Below are 16,699 nucleotides of genomic sequence, written 5' to 3'. Positions count from 1 at the left end.
CAACAATGGGACAATTAAATGAGATAGGTGGAAAGCCCAGGGTACAATAGTTAGTGTTTTGTGACTACCTTATTAGTACTTCTATGTACATTATCCAGTAAATATCACAAAAAATTTCTTATTGACATTCATAGAAAGTCTTGAATTTTCTCAGAGTCTCTCTTGTTAGACAGTAAGTTTCTTAAGAACTGGGAGCATGTCTCACTCACCAGCATATTCTCAGCCCATCTCAGTTATGAATACATTTAAATTTAACTGTGAATTCTTGGTTATATCCTCAAGCTAACAATAGAGTTCTATAAGACTTAGTCTATCGCCTATGACTGGCGGACCAGTGGTAGTATAGTGGTTCAAGTGTTTAGCTTCTAACAGCAAAGCTGGGGGTTCAAACCCACCAGGCTCTCTAGGGGGAAAGGTGTGGGTATCTGCTTCCTGGAGATGGGGTTTCTGAAACCCTATGGAATAGCGCCACTTTGTCTTATCGGGTTGCTATGAATCAAAATAGACTGAAAGCAGAGGAAATGAAAATATTTTCTAAAATAGATACCTCTTCTTGCTATCTATCACTAAGACTTTAAATTTAATATTAATTACACTTTCTGGGTCATTTTGGTATTTTTAAACATACTTTTCCCCTGCTAGCCTAAGGCACTTGAAAAATTGCCATCCATCAAATATATAATTTATTTCTAAAATATCTGATATTACTTGGACCAGTTTTTCATGAGCTTGACATGCCAATCATTTCCCCCATAAAGTAAGTTTATGTTTCAAAGGCCCTTACTCATCACAGACTAAACATCACATCATAGAGAATACATTGCTTGCAATATTAACATTTACCAATTAAAGAACATTTTTATATGGAAGTCATGAACTACATCAAGCCCCATGCCTCCCACATCTATACCACTGGTGTCAGATAATCTTATCAGCAACACCACCTTCAATGTTTTGTGAGTCTATGTGACATTCTGAAATTACAACAGGTGTTAGAGATACAAAGATATTTAGAACACATTGTTGATGCACAAAGGTCTTAGTACTTCAGTAGTTTTGAAAGCAGATCACAAAGAACAGCTACATATTACAAGGCAAGATGCAAAGCTCAGTGATTAAATGGTAAAAAGACTGATAAGGACTGTATTCTGCTTCTCGTTTGAGCGTCAACCAAAATGCAGGGATCACTGAAGACAAATGGGTGCATAAGCAAATGTGGCGAAGAAAGCTGATGGTGCCTGCCTATCAAAAAGTATAGTGTCTGGGGTCTTAAAGGCTTGAAGGTAATCAAGTGACCATCAAGCTCAGAAGCAACAAAGCCCACATGGAAGAAGCACACCAGCCGATGCAACCACGAGGTGTCGAAGGGATAAAATCTTACCACAATGAAGGGGGTGTGGGGTGTGGAGTAGAGACCCAAAGCCCATTAGTAGGCCACTGGAGATCCCCTTGCAGAGGGGTCTCGGGGAGGAGACGAGCCAGTCAGTGTGTGATGTAGCAACAATGAAAAATACAACTTTCTTCTAGTTCCTAAATGTTTCCTCCCCGCTCCCACTACCATGACTCGGATTTGACCTTGCAAGTCTGGCTAGACCAGAGGATGTACACTGGTACAGTTAGGAACTGGAAATACAGGGAATCCAGGGCGGATGATCCCTACAGGACCAGTGGTGTGAGTGGTGATACTGGGAGGGTAGAGGGAGAGTGGGTAGGAAAGAGGGAACCGATTACAAGGAACTATATGTGACCTCTCCCTGGGGGACGGACAACAGAAAAGTGGGTGGAGGGAGACGTCAGACAGGGCAAGATATGACAAAATAATAATTTATAAATTATCAAGGGCTCATGAGAGAGGGGGGAGTGGGGAAGGAGGGGAAAAAATGAGGGCCTGATGCCGGGGGCTTACGTGGAGAGGAAATGTTTTGAGAATGATGAGGGCAATGAATGTACAAATGCGCTTTATACAATTGATGTATGTATGGATTGTGATAAGAGTTGTATGAGCCCCTAATAAAATGATTAGAAAAAAATAAATATAAAAAAAAGCAAGATTGAAAAGAATTCTGATCCCTGAGATAAAAATGTGACTGAATAGTCAGCATTTGCTCTCGTGGTAGGTGACCTCTTGTGATCCCTGCCCTCCTATCCATGCTCTGTTAGACACTGGCTCTTCTACCCATTCCTTCGTTTCCATTTTCACTGCTGTCACCTTAGATCATATTTTTAACTTGATCAATATCTTATTTCCTTACCGTTAATCTTCCCTACACTGAACTCCCAGTGTTACTTTTATTCTTAATATCCCGGTGCTTTTCTTGATCGGTATTAGTGTTTGACATCTTTTTCTGTTAAAGGCCAGATAGTACATATATTGTGATTTCTGTGCCCTATTTTGTCTCTGTTACAAACATTCAACTCTGCAACTGGAGTGTCGATGCAGCTATAGACAACACATACATGAGTAAATGTTCGAATAAAACTTTGGTTACAGACACAAGTGACGGAGCAGACTGGACCTGCAGGTCATAGTTTGTGGCTTCCTGACCCTGAGCAATGCTTCTCAAATGGAAAGTACAGTGTCTATGCTTGCTGTCCTTGCGTGCCCATTAGGAATTTTAAAAATCTGGAAATTATTTGAAGGGCAATCTTAAAAAGTATACATGCGTAGGTTCCCTAATTTTAACAACCACCACACACATTAACACATGGCATGATGTCAACACTCATGGCTGTTGTATTTTGCGGACAAACAGTAATGCTTTGGATTTATCTACACAACAGAAAAAAGCAACCATGTAGAAAGACTCAAGATAGAAATGATATATTTGCATTAGGTAAGGACTGGAAGGTGTGGATAGAAAAAAGTAGTCACTAAGATCAATAAGCACAATTCACAGTGTATGTCAAACAAAATATTTGAATCTCTCTCTGTGTGTAGCTATGGGCATATATTTTCTTTTTTTTTTTAAGGATCTAAATAGCAAATTTAATTCTTAACATAAAAAGTATCATTATAAATAACAGCTACAAACTGATTTAAAAAAAACCTTAAAAACCACTTCTACTTGTATTATTTCATTAGGGCATAGGTTTTCATAGCTCTAAATGCCATTTGTATTGTTTGAGAATTTTATTTGAGAAAATTTAATAATTTAGCTCGTTGCTGTAATGTTCCCATTGCCTTAATAGTTTTCAGGTTTGCCACTGATTTGTCAATTTATTAGGTATTATTGTAGCCCAAGAAGCAAAAGCATATAGAAGCTAAAGGAAAATTAAATTCCATTGGGAGTGGGGGTTGGGAGCAATGTCCTCAAGCTAAGAAAAGGGTTTTAAAAAGTTTAGCCAAAAGCCCGATGGAGAGGGAGCCAGCAGTAGCATTGGGTTAAGGGCTGGGTTCCCAGCAGGAGTCCAATCCTCCAGGTTCTTTCTGGCATCTGATTGTTTTCATCCCTGCTACCGCCCTACACGCGTGTTCTCCCGGCACTGCACAGGCTTGATGGTGTCTCACCTCAGTGCCCGTGCTAATTCCAATGAAAAAATATTTGCCTCTTGTTTCAATCCCCTTTATTGCATGAAGCTTTTCTTATCTCATTAATTATTTTATGTCTCATCCATTTGGTAATTTGCTTGTTTTGTTTTATAACACCTATAGCACTATTCCATGTGTTGTATTTCTCCTATCAGTATCTGATTTGGGGCGTCTGTCTTGTCTTCTCAACCTGATTTTGAGAACGGAGAGAGCAAAGCAGCCTTCTATGTCTCTGATAGAGTTGCGGGGCTGGGAGCTCAGATTTGGGCAGCACGATTCCTTAAACCAATGCCGTTATAAAGACTTTTCATGGTTAGAGAGTTATTTTTAAAGACAGATTCTGCCTCTTAGAGTGACTTAAAACTTCTTGGAAGAAAATTTGGCAGCTCTCATACTGTACCTTGACAACTTTCAAAATGCCTTCATTAGTTTGTGGGTCTGTTTGAATATCGAACCAATTTCCATCATTTCCAGAGAGAATTAAATATTCTGCCAACCAATTGGCAGTGCCTTCTTCATCCAGATCAATTGCTTTCAATCGCATCAGTTCTGAATTTAAACAGTTTTCTTCAATACTTGCTGAGTACTAAAATAATAATTTTATAATCAGAGGTTTTTCAAAACAGAAATGATGTTATTAATGCATAGTTATCATTTAAAATACTCAAATCAACAATTATTTTAAACCAAAACCAAACTCCCTGCCATTGAGTTGATTTTGACTCCTAGGGACCCTATTCGACAGGGTAGACCTGCCCCTGGGGTTTTCTGAGGCTATAACTCATTACGGGAGTAGAAAGCCTCTTCTTTCCCCATCGTTATTAATAAAGGCCATAAATTTAATAATAAGTGTAAGACAAAAATGCATATAAGTTAATCAAACTCATTTGCATGAGCTCTATATGAAATTATGTTTCTTTAAGTTACTCTCTCCTTTTAGGTGAAAGATTCGACTTTTTCAGAGCAGAGTCAGATAGTAAATGTACTAGGCTTTATGGGACAGAGTGTCCCTCTCCCTGTTGTTAAGTCTACTATCGTAGCAGAAAACTCTCCACAGACAGCAGTGTAAGAAAATAACCAATAACACCAGCATTAGAAATGAGCATGGCTAAAGCCCAACTTTTTTTTTTTTTAAACTAAAATTGATGGCAGGCCCTGATTTGCCCTGGGCCGGGGTTTATGGTTCTTTTCATCTAAAGAGGAAAATGGAAGTTGAGAATGCTGTTGGAATTAATTTGTCAAACCATCAGGCATAAAAAATGTGCACTGGTGGTGTGACAGTGTTCTCAGAGGTGTATGAACACATTTCCACAAATTGGTGGTATGCGGATAATAACATTTTGCTTTCTGAAAGGCCCTGACACACCTGCTGATACAAATCAAGGATTTGAGTCTTCAGTATGGATTACCACTCAATGTAAAGAAGACCCAAATCCTCACAACTGGACCAATGGGTAACATCCTGGCAAAATGGAGAAAAGGGTGAAGTTGTCCAGCACTGTGTCTTGCTTCAATCCACAATTAGTGCTCATGGAAGCAGAAGTCAAGAGATCAAAAGACATGTTGCATTAGGTATATCTGCTCATAAGACCTCTTCAGAGCATTGAAAGGCAAGATGTTACTTAAAAGACTAGGGTTTGTTACCCAAGCCATGGTATTTTCAATTGCCTCACGTGCATTGAAAATTGGACATTGAATAAAGTAGACCGAAGAAGAATTGATGCATTAGATCTGTGGTGCTGGTGAAGAATATTGAAAGTACCATGGATTGCTAAAAGGACAACGGTTCTCTCTGGGAAGAAGTATGGCCAGAGCACTTAGACAAGGATGCTCCAGAGATAAGAATGGCAAGACTTCATCTTACATACTTTAGACATGTTGTCAGGAGAGACCAGTCCCTGGAGAAGGGCATCATGCTTGGTATAGTGGAAAGGGAGCAAAAGAGAGGAAGGCCTTTAAGGAGATGGATTGACATAGTGGCTGCAACAACAGGCCCAGGCATAGGAACAATATGGGGATGGTGCAGGACGTGGCAATGTTTGTTCTGTTGTGCAGAGGGTTCTTATGGGAACCAACTCAATGGCACTTAACAATATCAACAAGGAGATTCGAGTCTGTGCAGATATCAACAGCTTTTACAGAGAGCATTTGTAGAGAATCGCTTCTCAAAGACAAACGAGCAAAATCAAGGTTGTTATGCTTGACGCTTATTGAGTTGGCTCTGACTCATGGAAGCCTCATGTGTAACAGAGCGAAACACTGCTTGGTTCTGTGCCCTATTCGCAATTGTTGTTATGCTTGACGTCATTGTTGCAGTCACTGGGCCAACCCATCTCATTGAGCGTCTTCCTCTCTTTTCACTCTACCAATCATGATGTTCCCCCCGGGACGGATCTCTCCTGATAACATACCCAGAGTACGTGCGATGACGAACACATTCAACTTTCTAAGATTATAAATAAGAATCTATAAAGTAAAGCTGAGTACTTCCAGATATGTAACAGAGCCAAGATCACCAACTAGCAGGAAAACAAGGGGACTCTTGCCCCTTACCCACGAGGATGGATTCTAGGAGTAGACACTTACTGCCGTTTTCTCCAAGGTGGGGAAATTATCGTTGACGTCTAAAACCTTGATTCGACAGTCACAGTTGGCAGACAACCCATCTGGGGCACCATCCCGATCTGATCCACTCACAAAGAGAGTATACATGCTGTGTTCCTGAGTTGGGATGAAAAAGAATCATAAGAGTTTGGTCCTGTGTTGAATAAAATGTGACACATTCCGACGCTCTTATGTTTTATATGTGCACATCTCAAGTGAAATTGAGATTGAATTAAATTTTCATTGAAGAATCAGTTTCATTCTCTCCTTCCTTCCTTTACATTAGAGTAAGCACGCCCACAGATAATTTCATCATCCCTTTTTAAAATTGGGATCTTTTATTTCTTATCTTTCATTCATCAAGGGCTTTACCTCTCTGTCAAGAAAACTGGACATCGTGCGGACTTCTCCCGTGTATCTGTTCAGAATGAACATGGGTGCCCCTGCAGGCTCCTGCGAGATGATCTTGTAGGCGATTTTAGAATTCAGGTGGTTGTCTTCATCTGCATCTGTGGCGCTTAACTTTACTACCAGTGTGTCTAAACATGAAGACGGGGATGGAGAATGTTTGGGGGCTGTGTTAGAATTAGCTCAGCAAACATCCAACACAGGAAGGCAACTAGTTGGCCTTCTCTTTTCTCTCTGTTCTAGTTCTCCACGAGAATGCATTACCTACCACAAGTTTCAAGGACACCATTGTTTAAAAAACAATTGTGGTTTGCATAGCCGTGTAAAGTGTGCTTGCATCCCTTAATCATTTAATTCTTGCATTTCTATGAAAGATGTTGTACAGATAATATCCTCTTAGCCATAGGATAAATTAGTAGCAAAATTTAGTGATTTTCAATATGTGAAAAAAAAAAAGCAGCTCAATAGCCTCTCTGTATCAACATAAAGCCGAGGAAAACCAATATTGTCAGCTTGTTATCGGCAAGGTCTTGCTATGGATATTCTTAAAAACGAGGCTTAAGATAAACTATAGTTTAAGTAAATTTAACATTGAAATTGTTTATTGAGCATCTATATTCTTTATTTCCATGTATCCAGAAAGCATTGTAGAATAACACCACTTTACTCAACAGCCACACATATATAATTATTGAAAAGAAGTTTTTTCTGTCTTCACAGAAAAAGGCTTTCAATTACTTATAGGAACAAAAAATAGGCAACTCCCCAAGAACACTAGTCCACATGGCATGTTTTCCAGCTGGAATAGTTCCCTGGTGTTCTTTGCTTCCTAGCCAGGCTTCAAATAATAAAAATAATTTTTAAAATCTTCGTACAGAGAACCAGGGATACCCTGCAAACCGAAAGAAGCATGGCTAATGCACTTGTTCAGAAACTGCCCTCCAAGGAGGAGCTCTAGCGAGGCTGCCAGTGACGTCTCTGTCATCGCTCAGACTAGCTTTACTAGTATGATTGCCATCGGACTTACTCGCATCGCAGTTTTCTTCAATACTGGCTGTGTAGACATTTTGGGTAAAGACTGGTGGATTGTCATTTATGTCCATCACTTTGACTCTAAGTTCAAGAGGTCTTTCTAAGTCTTCACCCCGTGAATTTAAAGCCCGGCAGTAGATCTGTGGGAAGTTAGGGGAAGAATGTCTTTCTCAGCCAACAGAAATGAAATATAGAAGGGAATGTGCAGACACATTTTCTGTAAACCCCACTCTATTCCCATCTAGTAATGTATATATGACCAAACCATTCAATGACGTGCACACCAGAGGTCCTAACGTATAAAATCTTACACGTCCACATTCTTTCCATTCCTTCAAGGTTTTGCTTGGTTTTATACAAATCAAGTAATTCTCCTGAGATAATACGTCTTTTTAAAAGGAAGAACACTAATATGAATAAATTAAAATATACTTCTGTGACTTACCAAAAAAATTGGAGTTATCTCTCTATCCACCACTGAAGTGATGTTAATTTCCCCAGTCCGCGGATTAATGGTGAATACTCCATAAGGTGGTCGGTCGATGCCCACCCCAGAGATGCGATATGTAATCTTCTGGTTCACTTCACAGTCTGATCGAATCTGCATGGAAAATCGCTAAGATTGTGACCTGATTTCCAGCTCACCACGAATGTTAGACAATAGGGTAGAGAGTGTACCTCATCATAGCCAGATGCACTTGGAATAGAACCAGGTACCATGATTTAGTCCTTAGGTGACCTTGGAAAATTTGCTTAACTCCACCTTGGAAAATTTGCTTAACTCCACCAAGCACCAACTTAAAATGGCTATGATAGTGCTTATATAATCTCTCTGAGTTAGAATTGTACTGTAAAGTCTCATAGGGTTACTGTAGGGAATATAGGAGGTAAATTACATATAGCTCATTCCAATTCCTTGATGCTAGATTTGTTGTTAACAAACAAGACATAATTAATTCTCTGATGTTATTGCATAAAGAGAAAGAATTTGACAAAAGAGAAAGAATTTGACAGAAGAGATCGCAGCCAATACTATTTTAAAAATTATGTCATATTCATATTACCTTGCTTCGACTTGAGATTCAGTTAAAATGGTGGATTACATAAGGAAATAGAGTGTTTGTAAGTATGGGTAATATTTTTATAAATCAAAACCCACCATATTGCTCTGTCAAATAGATTTTATGACAAAAGTCTGTCATTTGGATTTTATTTTATAGTTTATATTCATTATTCATAAATTTAATCTCAATTTAATTTAATTTCAAAATTTTAAATTTCACTTATAAATGGAAGATTAATGCATTCAGTTAAATGTCATGGTTTGTTACTTGAGTACCTATAATTAAAGAAAAACATCTGGAAATTTGCACTTTCATTGTTTTTATCATAGCTGCCAATTCCAATTGATAGGGGCTTCAGATAACGGAATTGAACTTTTTGAAGGGTTTCCTGACTGTAATCTCTATGGGAGCAGACAAACAGGTCTCTTTCCTGCAGAGCTACTGGGTGGATTTGAACTACTAAAGTTTTTGTTAGTAATGCAGTGCTTAACTGTTGTGTGACCAAGTTTCCAAAGCTCCATTCTAATCCAAAGATAATTTTTATATAGACAATAATCCAGGAAACCCCCCAAGTAAAAATGTTTAAATAAAATATGCACTATGAGTGCAATAACAATAAATCATGACTGTGACTTGCATGGAAACAATAGAAATTTTAAAGATTTAAAAAATTTTGAGACCTTCTGAGAGAGACTATCTCTTTGTTCCTAGAGTATTACAAAACCAGTCCCCCGTCTGCCACAAATTAGACCTTTTCTTTTGCACACTGTTACACAATCTTTTCAGAACCTCTAAATCAAAGGCTCGATTAACAGTCTGGCTTGGTGGAACGAACTCTAAATATACTATCCCCCTCACATGAAAAACCCACAAATGAGCATCCTCTTGACCTTGATCATTTATTCCATTTGAAGAGCTTTTTTGGGGGGTAGGGGTAGGGAGGTGATGATGGAGTCTTCCACTGGCTTGATTGATGTTTGCTTTCGGGATCATAACAATAACACCATGTCTTCTCACCAGTAATGACCTTGGGAAAAAAAGTTTGGGTCCCTTTGGAGCTGTTCTTTCAAAGCATGGCATGTTTCCAGTCCAGGCACTTTTTGCTGGACAGTCAGAACCCAAGGCACAAATTTTACAGCAACCCTTCTGTTAAAATTTGCTGAACTAAGCTCCAAGATAGTCTGGATAACTTCTTCATCTCTTCAATGGTCCGTTGTCAGTCTTTCAGCACAAGTGTATGAATTTTTGTCCATTCGGGAAGTTGACTGATGTCAAGAACCCAGTTTGTCATCAGTTAACATTTTATCTTTTTGAAATGAGAAAACCTCTTGTATACTTAAGCTTTTTTCAAAGTGCTGCCCTTGTAAGCTGTGTTGATCACCACCACAGTTTCTGCAGCATTTTTCCTGAGCAGGAAACAAAATTTCACAGCGGCATGCTATTCTCTTAAATTGAGCGACAAAAAAATTCAGTGACCAGAGAGAAACTTCCCAGTCGAAGCCACTGGGTGCACTAAATCAGAGTGAGTTGTTCGATGCTGGTCTAGCAGGAAGAAATGTGTACTTTGAAGATCCACCCAGGGAAACTTTTTTACAGGTTTTTTTCTTTGGCACCCCCCTGTACTCCTTTCATGCAAGGAGGAAATTCTATTTGCCCACTCTATCATAAAAAAAGATACTGTTGATGTACTAGTGGTCCAGGTCAATGTGCCCCAAAAGAACAGGTTGAGCTGTGAATGTGCAAGCTACATGGATCAGTTTAAGTTTGTTGTTGTTGTTTCAGTTTTAAGATCTGCATACCTCCCTAAAGTGTTGTTCCCCTAACAGACTTGATTATTCTTTGGCTAAAAATTGACTCATGGGATTAATTTCCATATATGAATGGTAATTAAAGGGCATAGTCTTAGAGGTTCTACCAATTTCTACCTGAACGGGCAAATCTGGTCATTTAAAGATTTTGAGTATAGTTCCACGTTTGTCTCCCGCTCTCTCCAGGACTCTGGATCTGTTTCAGGGCAGTTGGTAGTGATAAGCTTGTCTCAGGTTGTGGAGACTGAAGTCTGCATGGTCCATTCCTCCATTGGAGCAACTGTTTCCATGCATATTCAATTATATTTATTCTCTTCCTTCCAGACAGGGAGAGACTAATCATTGCACCTTACATGGATACTCAAACGTTTTTAAGACTCCAGTCAGTACTCACCCGAGTAGGATGTAGAACATTGTCTTTGTGGACTAGGTCATGCCAATTGACCTTAGTGTCCCCTGAAACCAGAAACTCATTCCTCCAAGGTATTTGGTTATGTCTAAGAAGTTTTCATATCTTTGTTTATTACCTGTTTCTTTTAACTCTCTTTCTTTATTTCTAATTTCTCTATCTTTGTGAAGATCTTTTAGGAGTTTCTTAGATTTTGGATGTGAGGACCTCGTAAGAACTTTTAATAACATTTATACTTCAGCAACATGAACAAATGACTACACCCCATCTTTCAGAACCATTCTAGAGTGGGGTGTGCTTTCCGGTCCTGCACTTAGGAAATTCCCCCTTGTTTCATCACTTACTTTGGCAATTGGATTCCTCTTTGAGTTGTCTTCTCCTTCTCTACAAGCTGCAGCAAACTTGATCCACTCCCTTTTTTGTCTTCTGACAGTTTGCCATGTGGTTGTACCATTTTCCATGTCTAATTCTTTCACCTTTAGAAAAAAAATAAAGTTCTTATAGTCTTAGGATTTTTTTTCTTATAGCGCATAATCATATTAATTTAACATTGTAGATATACCCAGAAGAAACAATGATATTAGACATCAACCAATAAAATCTTTTAACTAATCTACTACTGAAGAAAAATGTAGCCTGGCCATCCCCAGATTAGCTATTTTTTTTTTAAATGATTTCACTTCTAACTACTTGATTTTGTTGAAACAAATGTGATTAGTTATATATAAAGGTAATAAGGATATATGTAATACTGTGCAATTTGTTGTAATTTTTCTTCTTTAAACTAGCTTCGCCTTGCCTACCTTATTTCTCATTGAGACATGACTAGACTTCACAGCTTCTAGAGTTTAAAAGATTGCTGGCGTCTCATGTGAGCACATGCCACACAAAACAAAAGTTGTGTTGTTCGTGAGGACACCACAGAGCGTTAGCATCCAAGTAAATCCTTGCAAGATAAAGTACTGGCTGAATCGATGACGCCTACAATCATCTCATAGCCACTGATATGGCTTCTCAGTGTTGCACATGTGCATCTCTGCTGGAGATACGTTTTCCCATGGTAGGTTTATATGCTGCCGTTGGAGGTTGTCTATGAATTCTCACTATGAAAGAGTTTAGAAATGTCACGACGTGCACGGCCATCACATACGTGTATGTGTAAGTGCTGATGCGCTTGCCAAGTACACTGATAGCATGTTGAAGCTCAGGCTTTATTTTAAACCCACCTGGGCAGAGCAGAGGTCCCATGCGAATGGAACCCACCCTTTGAAATAATGATACGAAAGTTCTGAAATACAACACACATGCTCTCTTCTTGTCAACAATAATAATTTTGTTTTTTCAAATGATTTAAGGTGATCATAATGATTGTTTAACAACAATAACAAAAAAGCCCTCCCAAAGAGTTCGGTAGATTTCTTTTCTGATACTACTCTAATAGGAACCAGATTCTCTGTTCTATTTAATTATGAGCACATATATATTTTCATATTTAGGATTTTCTATCTTTTCCTATGGATAAAGCATGAATTATCTGTCTTACTAATGTAAGAAATTCTCTTTCTTTTTTATTCTAAGTCTTTATCTTGCTTCCTTTGCTTTGCAATAGGTTGGGACACACATCAATAAACGGCTAGGATAGCTAGAGATGTAAGAGTTGCTAAATGATGAAATTGTCAAAAACTACTGTACAAGCAGGGGAATTAGAAGTCTGAAGGTCTTACTATTACAATTTTAGTTAAGTGGAGGTTATTTCTCTAACTTTTATCTGAATGACTATGGTGATATGCATTCTGAATCTTGATATATGATGCATTACAAAATTAATTTTTTCATTTGATTTTGCATTTAGAAAATAATTTTATTATACATTACCTCAACAATAAATTCACTGTTAACTTCCAGCACCACCTGTTAAAGAAAGCACAGAATTAGCTTTATATTATTATTTATATCTATATCTATCTATCAAGAGCCATATCTTACACTGTCTAATATATCCATTCACCTATAATCCTGTTGTTCATTCCCCTTGGGTGAGGTTATACAGTGATCATTGCTATCAGCTTCCCCTTCTCTCCCTCTGCACCCTCTCTTTCTGTACCCTCAGGAAACCGTTACTCCTATTACTTTTTCTGGGGGCTTACCTATATTGGTTTTCTAGAATTGAATGATCTTAATTTTACCAATGACCATATGCAAGTCTAACAAGGTTAATGAGGTAGAACTGAAATCATAATAGTAGGGTGAAGAAATGTTAAAGAACTAGAGGATAGTTACATGTTTCATCAGTGCTATACCGTACCCTGGATATATTATCCCTTCCTTTTGGCCCTTCTGTGAGGGACTAATTATTTAACAGGTGGGTTTTGGGTCTCCACTATATCACACTCCTTCACATGAATTTGGTTGCTTATTTTTCACCTGATACCTAATCTCATCAACACTTCATGATCACACAGGCTGTGTGCTTCTTCAACATGGGCTTTGTTGCTTTCCTGATAGATGGCCATTTGTTTAACTTCAAGACTTTAAGACCCCAGATGCTATATCTTTTAATAGATGGGCACCATCCACGTTCTTCACCACATTGGCTTATGCACCCATTTGTCTTCAGTGTTTGTGTAGTGAAGGTGACCAGTCTACATGTAGTGCCACATTGTAAGCATAAACCATTTTTGTCCTGAGGTAAGATTTAAGTAGAGGTCCAAAGTCCATCTGCTTCCTTGTTGTATTTACACACACACACACAGACACACACAAATACACCTATCTTTACATCTTTACATATATGCATCTCTCTATATATCCATAAATATATATTTTTTCTTCTTTCCTTCTGCCCCACTATCATGTTTACCCATCATTCACCTCTCAGCAATTTCTCTTGGATACATTTCTATTGATTAAACATGACCCAAAGTGCTCCACCCTCCTCATCATCTATTTTAGAACCTTTATTTTTCATCCCTGTCCATGCCATCAATGGCTCATGCTCCCCTCCCCACCTCCTTCCCTCCCATGCTGACCCCCACCCCCACCTGCTCTGGGACCATCAGTCGAGTTGCTGTCTCTTTGGGATTGCTTATCCTGCCTATCTTTTGTGGATAGACACCAAAGTTCTTAAATATATATATATAGTTTGTTAATTTTGTGGGAAATGTGGGTACTAAAAATGAACAGTAGAGACTTTTACCTTACAAAGGCTTTTAAACCATGAAGGAAGATAAACATACAACTTTAAAGCATGTCAGTTGGGATAACTGCTGTAACTGAGGTAACAGTGTGTTCAGTGGAAAGGGTGGGCAGATAATTGAAATGATCAAAGTTAAATTTTGAGACCTCCAAGAAGAGGAGGGGTTTGGAAGGATTCTGCAGGGGGAGTTTGTTTTGAGAGAAACCATTGGTGGGGAAAGACTTTTCCACCAGAGTCAAACCTGTCCAGAGACGCAAAGGCACTCGAGATCATCAGGGAGGAGTGAATGATCGTGTGCATTGAAAGGTGGAGGCAATGTGAAGAGTATGGAGACGAAGTTTGCAATGTCAGATCATGAAGTGCTTTGTGTTTGGGATGAAGGAGTTTGGACTGTGCTTTCAGCAAAGCCTGTGAGAACGAACGGAACCAGAGGAAGAGAGTAACAAAGAGAAGGGGAGCGGGGGGAGGGAAAAAGGAAAGCACAAAGCTGAATACTAGGGCAGGGAGGTTCTGATGAACAACCTGCTCCTTTGAAGAAGACCAAGAAATAATCTTCCATATGATCAGGTCCGTTGAACTCTTGTACCTGTAATTTTGATTCAGCCATTTCTAATCTTTCATCCACCCCCCCACCACTTGATTATAATTTTTCCTCCTTTCCCCCTGACTTTTCCCTTTCATCTCCTCTGTCTACTTCCACCATAAACCTTCTTCTCTTTGCTTCTAAATTGGTCATTTGAACATGGTTGTCAATATATATATATATATATATATATCAGCTTTGGAATTGAAATTCTTTCTCCTAATCACCATTCAGCCAAATAATAGAACAGATTATAAACTAAATATCACCCATGAGTGATATAATAATCCTTAAACAATTGACTGTGAGAGGCAAAATGGTCAACCTTTACCAAAAAGCAAAGAGGGAAAGAGAATTTAGATCAATGGAAATAGTGTAACAGAAGATAAATAAAGTGAGGGTAATGCCGATACCTTATAAAAATTGTCACCCATACACAGAACAATGTGTTTAAAAATTGTAAAGGGGAAGTCTAATTTGATATGTGAACTTTCACCTGAAACATAATAAGATATTACTTATAAAAATATTTCATGAAATCACTAACCCTTCGGTCCCCGTCAGACCTGTTGCCATTGAGGTGATTCTAAATCACACTAACCCTAAATGACAGAGTGGACCTGCCACACATGGTTTCCTGTACAGGTGGCCCATGATACATGGAGAAAAGATGGAAGTTATCAAAGATTTCATCTTGCTTGGAAAAGATGGAAGTAATCAAAGATTTCATCGATGCTCCTGGGAGCAGCAGCCAAGAAATCAAAGGACGTATTGCATGGACGCATGAGAGATCTTTAAAGTGTTAAAGAGAAGGGTGACACTTGAGAACTACATTGGCCCTAAGTCATGGCATTTCCATCACCTCATATGCAGGCGAAAGGTAGACATTGAATAAGAAAGACTGACAAAGAGTCGGTGCATTTGAATGATGGTGCTCCAAAGGCTATTGAAAGTACCGTGGACCGATCCAAGCAAACCAGTGTGTCTTAAGAGAAGCACAGGCAGCATGTGTCTTGGACACAGGATAGCAAAGCTCATCTACGTGCCTTGGACAGGTTATGAGGAGAGACCGTTCCCTGGAGAAAAACGCCATGCTTGGCAAAGTAGAAGGGCAAGGACCAAGAGGGTGCCCTTGGACAAGATGGATTGACCGGGTGGCCGCAGCCATGGGCTCAGCCCTGACAAGAGTCGTGAGGGTGGTACAAGCCTGAGCAGTGTCTGCTTCTGTTGTAGACAGGAGTTAGAACTGACTCGAGGTTCCTTCACAACACCAGCAACTATTGATGGAGACAGACACCCACGTCTTCTACCTGGGAGGAGTGGCCAGTGAGTCAAACTGTCAACATGCCCATTTGGTCAAGGGCTGAACAACCGTGCCACTGGGGAACCTCGATCTTATCACCGGTCTCACATTCCTTTGACCTCCTTGTGTCTTAAAACTTGAACAAAGATGATTAGTTCTACCTTCTCAAAAGCAGCATGTTACCTGCTTATTGGAGGATGCCACCGCCTTCTTGGTTCCTATGTGCCTTCGTCTTGCTACTACATTTAAACGATTAAAGCTTCCCTCTTTGCCAAACATACCATTCGGTCTCCTTTCTCGCTACTTCACTTCCACCACCGTATCTAATCTCCTCTTTCGGAACCTTGGCTCATGACCAACTTCTGCCACAACTACATACCACTAACTTCATCACCACCAACACTTCTTGCTTGTCCCTTTTCTTACCCTTCTCCTACTGACAGAATCTGCTCTGCACCCCAGCCCTGGTCTCTCAATTTCTCCTGAGCCTTGGCCTGGTAGAGAGTCCTTGCTTTAGTTATCTGTCTTCTGCCCCCTCCGTCAATGTCAGCAAATAGCCACCAGAGTCTGTGTTCTGCCCTTCACACTTCTTTTCCTGACCTATTACCTTGAATAGCTTCATTTCCTTCTACAGGAAATAACAATCTTGTTTGGACCAGCTTCACATCTTCATCCTTTCTATCTATCCCAAAATTTAGAAACACATTGACATTAAACAAATAAAATCCCTGAGTCACCATTTGACTTGAGTCATCAAATAAAA

The 16,699-nt window shown here is 39.2% G+C and overlaps 1 protein-coding gene across 1 annotated transcript in view; it reads right to left on the bottom strand.

Annotated features, from left to right (window-relative positions):
- Window positions 1–14,657, bottom strand: part of DSG4 (desmoglein 4) — a 31,488-nt gene extending 16,831 nt beyond the window's left edge. The window contains 8 exon segments of the mRNA XM_004703075.2: window positions 3,930–4,115; window positions 6,116–6,250; window positions 6,506–6,672; window positions 7,569–7,713; window positions 8,019–8,174; window positions 11,199–11,330; window positions 12,730–12,809; window positions 14,573–14,657. Coding sequence (XP_004703132.1) covers window positions 3,930–4,115; window positions 6,116–6,250; window positions 6,506–6,672; window positions 7,569–7,713; window positions 8,019–8,174; window positions 11,199–11,330; window positions 12,730–12,809; window positions 14,573–14,657 — 1,086 coding nt within the window.
- Window positions 14,658–16,699: the final 2,042 nt, after the last annotated feature.

This window comes from Echinops telfairi, unplaced genomic scaffold, assembly GCF_000313985.2.
Source record: "Echinops telfairi isolate 266 unplaced genomic scaffold, ASM31398v2 ScPeMD7_7400;HRSCAF=8409, whole genome shotgun sequence".
NCBI lineage: Eukaryota > Metazoa > Chordata > Mammalia > Afrosoricida > Tenrecidae > Echinops > Echinops telfairi.
This window is presented reverse-complemented; position numbering and strand designations above follow the sequence as displayed.